We start from the raw sequence: 8,824 nt of genomic DNA, 5'->3' as shown, positions 1-8,824 counted from the left end.
AGATAAAAGGAACGATTGATCCATAAGTGCAGTGGAAACAGTAACATCCCAGAGGATACATAATTGTCTGTGGGACGGCATGGTCTATGGGATTTTCCTTTACAGTCATGACTCCCTTTCGCTGGTAACATAAGGAAGGATCGTATGTCCAGTGGGCAGATGAAAAACTCGTACAACTTCACTAAGAGGTGGTTTGGGTTAATGACGTGGTCTGTGTGGCCCCTGAAGACTCGTCCTGAGTCCCAAGTGGCTGGTATGCCTCCAGTTTAACAGTCCAGAGGGGCAGTTAAGTCCAATGCCCAGCGCAGGGCGGCCGGGCGGCACCTGTCCCTAGGACCGCCACCGGGACAGCCTGCAGGTGAGCCGGCGGCGGCGCCCTCGCCCCGCCCACTGCCCCTCTCGGCCCCGCCCCCGCCCCGCCCTCCCGCGCGCCGCCATTTCCGACTGCGCCTCCGCTTATTTCGGCCCGTCTCGGCTTCCGTCCCAGATGATCCCTCCCCGAAGGTGCCACCGCCTCCTCCATCTCCCGAAGCTGGGTCCACCTCCGCCGCCTGTGGCGCAGCCGGACTCTGCGTCGGGGCCAGCCAGATAGGGGCGGAGGTCCAGAGCCCGGTCTCAGCCCGAGCGGGGGGCCATGGAGAAAGCGGCCCGAGGCGCTCTCCACACTGATTAAGCGGGCCCGTTGCGGCTGCAGGCGCCATGGACCGAGCCCCAGCAGAGCAGGTACGCGGGCTGGGGCCGGGCCAGCCGGGCCGGGGGCTGGGGTGGCCGCCTCCTCCCGGCGGGCCCCGGTCTCCAAGCCTGGGCCCGGACCGCCGGAGTCCCCGGGTTCCTGGGGCGCGGGAGCCCGGCGGCGCCCCGCTCCGCTGCATTGTTCCCGGTGCTGCCGCGGGCAGGGGCACTCTCCCAGCCTTGTTTACCGTCCCCCGCCCCGGCTCGGGGTTCGCCTTTGCCCCTCCTCCCTGGCTTGGGGAGAGGGGCCCGAAGACTCCCAAGTCGTCCGTGCTCCCGGAGTGGAGGGCTTGTAACTTCCAACCGAATCTGCCCCACGCTCCCCCCTCCCGTCAGTTCTGGAATGTGTTTTCCAGGTGGGAAGGCTTTTGAAGGCTCCTCACCCAGAAAGCCTGTCCAGAGCGAGTGGTAGCCGCAGAGGAGGGGGGTCTGGGCTTCTTTAGATCTGCGTGCCATTGAGCGAAGCATTGTTTCTACAGTGGTTTAAAGGAGGTGTTCCCTTTAAGATATGAAATACTACGGCTTCCCCTTGCCCTTCTACCTAATTATTTTGCAAAAATCAGTGTCTTTTAAAAATCAAGCTTATATCTTAAGGGTATAGGACCCGAAGCCTGAATTCATGGAAGCGATCCACAAAGAAGTCCCATAGTGTCTGTCTTGTTTTTAATTGTACCAAATTCTGGATTATCCTTGCTAAGTAGGTGCTAGGAGGCAGGGATTTTTTAAGTGGTCATCACAACTAAAAAAAAATAATATGAAATAATGTTTTATTTCCCCCAAAACGTTTCAGTAATTTCCAATCTTGAGACTTCTCTGAAATGACGGAAATTTGATGGAGTCCGAAGTTTATTCACTCTCCATTCCCCTCTTCAATTGAAGGCCTTGCCCAGTGATGAACTAGCCTTAACAGATGAAGCAAAAGGAGAGATTAGTGATTTGCCTAATTATTTTACAAGTGGATGATTAACACCTTAATGAGACAGGATTTCCCGAATTCCTCTCTATAATTGATTATATGTTGCTAGTCAAAGCCAGTTTTGATTTAGAAGTTGGGCTCTTGTAGCAGGCAAAGCAGTTTCCTAGTTCTGTATATTTGTTTCTAGAAAAGCTTTAGTCATTTAAAAAAAGCTTTATGTGAATATGACTCTGAAAACACAAATGAGTTTATAAAACAATACGTTGATTTACCAAAGCAAAATTGACTGGAGCGTCTTGGCAAATATATATGGGCTTTCCTTTTAACCCAGAGTATATTCTATGTAAGGCCTATATACAGTTTTAGTGAAAAACAAAATTTTAAGGTATCTTAAAAATGCCCGAGACAAAGTAATAGGATATTTTCTTGAATGATTTTCTTGTATGTGTGTCACTAATTAAAGGGTTAAACATTTTGGTCCTATACCATGATGCCAGAACTATAACCAGAATGCTACCACATGTATACTTATGGTTCTTTCATCCTAGAGGAAATGTAATTAACTATTTAGATGATCACTTGTGTGTGATTATCTTAACAGCAAGTGCTATGAGCAAATTATTTGAACTAGAGAGCCTCTTCCTCTTTCATCCTACATTTTTTCAAAGTCCACAACCTATTTAAAATCTTGTAGAAATTTAAGAATTAGAAAAAAAAAACATTGTTTCCATTCTTTTTCCTCCAGTACCTCCTCCCTCTTCCCCAGCCTGATCCTAAGTAAGAGAAAAATTTCAACCACTCCCTTGTATTACCCCACACATAGAAGTCAAGATCCAAAAAAGTGATGCTACTTTGCCTAGTTCATGCTATAGGCCGTTAATTCAGGGGTCCCTGGTTGACCTGGATGGCAGGTGCTTCATTTTATATTAGCATATTTCTGGGGCAAGATTCCATTATTTTCATGATATTTTCAAAGGGATCCATCATTGAAAAAAAGCTGCCATTAACTTAATGGTAGATTGGGTCTAGAACTGAGATTTCTCAACTTAGTGGGGTTCTTGATTGTTTCTACTTTACCAGAGTAATGCAATGGCTTTTTCAGGTTATTAGGAATATACTTTTATATTTTTACTAATGAAGTGAATTTAGATAGGTAATTATAAAATTATAAAAAATATATGTGATAATGTGCTGAATTTTCATTTTTCCTCACAAATGATTATGTGTTTTTTGTTTGTTTTTTCATTTTAAACCAGTGTTTGGTTTATATTCAGAATTTCTGGAATGCTTACAGCATTTATAACTTATTATATTATTGGAGTGGTTAGTAATTAATAGAAGGTAAATTTTCTTTTAAAGTACTTAATATAAACTTTCTGCATTTCATCTTAACCTAATTGAAATCCCTGGAGTAATACACAGTGTAACTTTTAAGAAAATATCTGATTAAAAAGATAAATTGTATATATTTGGTCAAGATTATAAAAACTTGATCAAGATTATAAAAAGTTATTAGGAATATGTGCTAGATAATAGTGTTAATTGCAATAATGACTATATGAAAGAATCTTATAACCAGAAGAGAATTTCAGGAATATTATCTTTTAGCAAGACTGTTTTAAATCAAAGCAAGTAGCTTAATTTTAACTGCCAGAATTAGATGTTCTAAGAACAGATATGGCTTGGTATAATGCATTTTTTTGTCCTTAAAAAAAAAGAAAAAGAAAAGCTGGTGTAAAGGGATGTGGAGAATAAATCATGGAGTTTATTTTGTTTATAAAGGCTTTAGTGTATCTATTTTTAGAAAATTTACAACAGTGTTTTGAGATTAAAAAAACAACAACAATGGCCTTAGAAGTGACAGAATACTTGAGGTTTACAGTCTCCTTTGAATTAAGTAATTTAAACATTGACTTAAATTTTTAGTACAATAACATTAGATAGGGATATTTTTTTTTGTTTTTTAAAAATTGACAACGTTCTTGATCACTATTGTCTTTAATTCTTAGAAAAGCAAATGTATAATAAATAGACATGACTTCATACAAAGTGCTGTTTACCAATACACATACAAAATTATCTGGCTTTTAATTATTTCCTTTAAGTAATGTATAAACTGCAATTAAACATATTCTAAGTAAATTACTATAAAATGTAATACATAATTATAGTTTGCCTTTATGAATATAAACTAGTAATCTGTTTTAACAGATTTTTAAAATAAAAAAATGAAAGTAAATAATGCTCATTTAGTGAAAATGCCATTTGGAAATTTAAAAAGGCATCCTATATAATAAAAGGCTAATATGCAAATCGACCGAATGGCGGAACGACCAGTCAGTATGATGTGCACTGACCACCAGGGGGCAGATGCTCAATGCAGGAGCTGCCCCCTGGTGGTCAGTATGCTCCCACAGGGGGAGCACCACTCAGTCAGAAGCCGGGCTCACAGCTGGCAAGTGCAGCGGCAATGGGAGCCTCTCCTGCCTCCACGGTAGCCCTGAGGATGTCCGACTGCCAGCTTAGGCCTGCTCCTCGTCAGTCGGACATACCCCAAGGGCTCCTGGACTGCAAGAGGGCGAAGGGCAAAGGCCGAAGGCCGGGCTAAGGGACACCCCCCCCCCCAGTGCATTTTGTGCACCAGGCCTCTAGTTTTCCCCTAAGCCCTTAAATCTAAGAGGAAGTAAAAAAAGTAGAATTTTATGTTACTGAAAAAGTAATCACATGCTGCAGTGAAAACCTACAGACGTGTCTGAGGCAAATGTATAGTATAAATACTTCCATTGTTAAACATATTAAAAGGAAAATAAAAATTAAGCACCCAAGGCAAGGAGTTGGGGGCGGGGGACCCACAAAAGCAGGGGAGAAAATGTAAAAACATGAATAAAATAATCCAAAAACTAATATTAAATTTAGAAAATGGGTTTTTAGAAAAGCACCACCAGATCATAACAGGATTAGATGCAGTTTGTTTTAAGAAAAGGGGGAAATATCTGAATAGCAAAGCAAATGGGCAGAGTCTAAGTTAAATACTTTGATTTTTTTTTTTTTTATGTATAACTACTGAAGTTTATTTTGGCAAGTGGTTTACTTTCATTGTAAGCCATTCCAATCAGAAAACAATACAGCTAGCAGGTATCTCTTAAGCATTAAAATGTTTTTCATTTAGAAGACATTTATCTTTTGCCATAACATATAAAATACCTTAATATTTGATATATCAGATTTCTACCTTAACATAGTAAGAATGTGGAGGCTTTCCATGATCGTATTTTTTTCTGTAGGTGTGTGGTACATACTGAAATTTCACTGTGGGAGAGTTCCTTACTATGTTCCCAGTCTTAATATTAAGTGGGTGACATTTTTCTGTTGCTTAATCTGGGAAAATTATTCGCACTCTTCAGGAAGTTCTATCTTGGAGGGGTTTAATGTACATTTCCTGCTGATTTGTGTGCTTAGTAATAATGTTTACCCATTTTCCATAAACCTGTCTATCCTGTGCTCTTTCCTGAATATGTGCTCAATGCATATTTATTGAATTATAAAGACTTTCAGTGATCTGAATGCATTTGTTTAATAAAAACCTCATTTTAAAGAGCACTTAATGAGGTTTTTATAGTTTCATGTTTTGAGGACTTCTTGGGTTTTCTAGATTATTCACATTAATAAGGTTTTATTATTGACATTTGTTTTAATATATACAGAATTTAAAATTAATGTGTAACTTTTTTTCCAATACATGTTTCTGGGATAATTATGATTTTTCATTAGTTTGGAAAATTCTGAAATAATTTTTCAAAGAGAAAGGTAATTTTATTATGTAGTGTTGTATTTTTAAGCAATTAATACAGGAATTTGTTCTTTGTAGTTAGACTTATACCATATTTATATTTTCTTTACTTTAAGGAGACAACTACTTGCTATAAAATTTCTGATTTCTAAAAAATAGATTTTGGCAAAGGTAGAGAGACTAAACACCAAAATTCAAACTGAAGAATATTACATGAAGTAACTAGTCTAATTTTCTCAAAATGTTTTTGTTCTCCACTGTGTAAGACATTTTTCTTTAATTTCTATGCTAGTATAATTGAAATATTGCCAGAACCTGTTGCTTGCTTAATGTATTATCTATACAGGGTTTATTTTATGGAATTTTAAGAATAGTTCACTATCTTAACATTACATTTCAGGTCTGAAAACAGCAGATGCTGCATTTTGATGTATTATAATGAAGGCCCCAAGTCACAACAAACAACTTCTAAAAACATACAGAATTGTAACTACAAGGGAAAGTTAGCCAGTCTGTTCCTACTAGTGACATCTTCTGTTTGTACAGCTGTTGACTACAGCAGATTCTCTTTTTTGCTGAACACAAAGGATCATTTTAGTGTTTGTGAATTGTATTGTTGAACTCTTGATATCTAGAATTGCACTTAGAATAGAAACCAGTACAAACTTTAATGTTTAAGGGTATATAGGGGTGGGCAAAAATAGGTTTACTGTTGTGAGTACTCGAAACACAGAGCTTTTTTTTATTATTTATATTATTAATTATTAACCTATTTTTGCCTACTCCTATGTACTGTGTATGTGAAGATATTAATTATAATTTATGCATGACACCTTTTAAACAGCGACTTCCCTAAATTCATAAAATGCTTAAATAAAAGTATAGATGAAACTAGTATAAAAAACTTGCAACTTTTTACTTGAGCAAGAATTTGAATTTGTTGTTACGAAAGTAATGTATGATACTATTTTTTGGGGGGAGTGTCCAGAAAAATGTTATTAAAATTTTTTTGTTTCCTTATAATTATATTAATAGTACTCCTTTCTTCATGTTAGACTGAGAATTTGATGTAACCATATTCCTTGTTTTAAAACAAATCCTAATGTCTTCTCATCCAGATTTATAAAACTATTCAGAAAATTCATATAAGTTCAAAAGGGCTTTTTGATTTTTAAAAATACTAAAGTTATGTTTTTAGTATAGTTAAAATGTGATTTGTTTGCCTTCTTGTGCATATGTATAAACTATATACATTATAAAGCAAGCTTCCATTATCTGTGTATTATTGTTGAAAATCAGCTTTTTTCCCCTAATTAGGGAAACATTTATTAGGTTGATTATTTTATGCCTTATATAAATAAGTTTGAGATTCTAGTGACTGTTATAGTGAAGAGAACTGGCTTATTTTATTAGCATTTGAAGGAGTTTTTACCTCCTGTGTTGAAAAACTGAGTTTAGTTCTCAGATATTTGTAAGTTCAATGACCTATATCTACTTCAGATTTGGTTAGTAGTATAAAAGTACACTTCAAAGTTAAATCAGATTTGAGGAAGGATATTGAATTAATACTGCTATATAGTTCAGATTATCTTCTTTCTCCTTTTTTAAAAGTACTTCTGAATTTCCAGTGGAATCTTTTTAGAGAAAAATTTTTTTTCTGAATAAGCCTATATATTGAGCATATCAAGTCTTGTCTTTAGTGTTTCTTGGATTTGTTATTGATTACTTTTCTGAGAAACAGGCCTGAAATTTATTCTGAGAACTCTGCCTTGGTGTTAGACCTTCTAATAAATGCTATCCTAGTGTGTTTGTTGGGGAAAAGTTCTGGTTAGGATTGTTGATTTGAGGTGATTGATTTGATTGGTTGAAACATTGGATTGCATTTCACTTACTGGTTTATATTTATGTGGTTTTTTACATTCTGCTTTTGCAGAATGTGCCTATAGGTTTTTTCTTTTTATAATTAAATTTTTAAAATGTGTTGTTCAATATGACAAATGCAAAAAGAAAACTGCCTAAAACCAATGGACAGCTAAATGAATTATATAAAGTGAATACCTTCTAAGTAACACCCAAGTTAGGACACAGAACGTTGCCAGGCACCCCAGAATTTCTTCCCAATCACAGCTCCTTCTTTCCTAACAGTAATTCCTATCCTGACTTTTATGGATCGTACTTACTTTTCTTTATAGTTTTGTCACCCATATGTGCATTCTTAAATACTTTAGTTTTTAAAATATCTTTTGAATCTCTAGATTTATTATAAGAAAAGATACAAAATAAAGTAAAATGGAGTACATATTCTGAATTACTTTAGTTTGCTCATCTTCTGGGAAACTGAAGTACTTATTTTTTTCCTAGTTTAATTGTGAACCAGAAGTTTTCTCCCCCTTATATATGTATATTTTAAATTCATCTTAGACATTTTCCTTCCTTTTAACTTAACCATGCTAATCTAATTTCCTGAAAAGGACAGAAATAGACTATTCAGACAAACATAATTATCCTTCAGAATACTGTTTAATGACCCCCCCAAAACAAAATTAATTAAAAACACATTGCTATGGGAAAGAAAACCCAAACAAAACAAAACACATTGCTATGTCTGCAGAGCTAGATTTCTTACTACCAACTTTATTTGGGGACTCTGAGGTTTGACTGACTTCCTTCTACTCTTGATTGTTAAGACATGATTTCATGGAAATGTAGTAGCCTTTGATAAGTTTTCCCCTGTTTTATTTAATGACTTTTGCTGTATAACTTAATCATATTTAATTATTTTAATTTGTCATTGTGTTCCTTTGGCTGTTTTGTGAATACTGAAAAGAGACCTAATTACTGTTTATAAAAACTGACTTGTTAAATTGTGAATTAATATTACTTAAGTTTTTTGTTCATTTGTTAATAATGTGTTTCACTTTCTCTTTGAAGAATGTCAAGCTGTCAGCTGAGGTAGAGCCATTTATTCCCCAGAAGAAGAATCCTGATACATTTATGATCCCTATGGCACTCCCAAATGATAATGGAAATGTTTCTGGCATAGAACCAACTCCAATTCCCAGCTACTTGATTACATGTTATCCATTTGTGCAGGAAAACCAGTCCAATAGGTAATTTGTTTATTATTTTCTCTTTTAGTTGGGGTGGGGAAGGGAGGAGTAGAAAATATAGAAGTTGACAAAGCACACCACTTAATTTTTTTCCTTTTATAACTTGTAAACATGAATCATTTTTCTATTAAGAGGAGTAAATAAAACCAAGTGATGTAGAAATTTGAAAACTATTAACATGGATTATTAACTCATTCTTTCTAAAAGGATATGGAGTTCTTTGGATATATTTTCTATAATAAGTAAAATTTGAAGTAAATTGACTTAAAGGGAGGA

General features: G+C 36.3%; 1 protein-coding gene across 2 annotated transcripts in view; it reads left to right on the top strand.

Annotated features, from left to right (window-relative positions):
• Nucleotides 1–494: 494 nt before the first annotated feature.
• Nucleotides 495–8,824, top strand: part of SECISBP2L (SECIS binding protein 2 like) — a 62,618-nt gene continuing 54,288 nt past the window's right edge. For both annotated transcript variants that reach the window (XM_079769556.1, XM_079769555.1), the window contains exons 1-2: nucleotides 495–723; nucleotides 8,370–8,548. In XM_079769556.1, the coding sequence (XP_079625682.1) occupies nucleotides 700–723; nucleotides 8,370–8,548 (203 nt within the window). In that variant the 5' untranslated portion in view covers nucleotides 495–699. The remainder of the gene's footprint in view (nucleotides 724–8,369; nucleotides 8,549–8,824) is intronic.

Source organism: Cnephaeus nilssonii, assembly GCF_951640355.1.
Source record: "Cnephaeus nilssonii genome assembly, chromosome: 4".
NCBI lineage: Eukaryota > Metazoa > Chordata > Mammalia > Chiroptera > Vespertilionidae > Cnephaeus > Cnephaeus nilssonii.
Note: the sequence above shows the minus strand (reverse complement) of the source record. Positions and strands in the feature narration are given on the sequence as shown.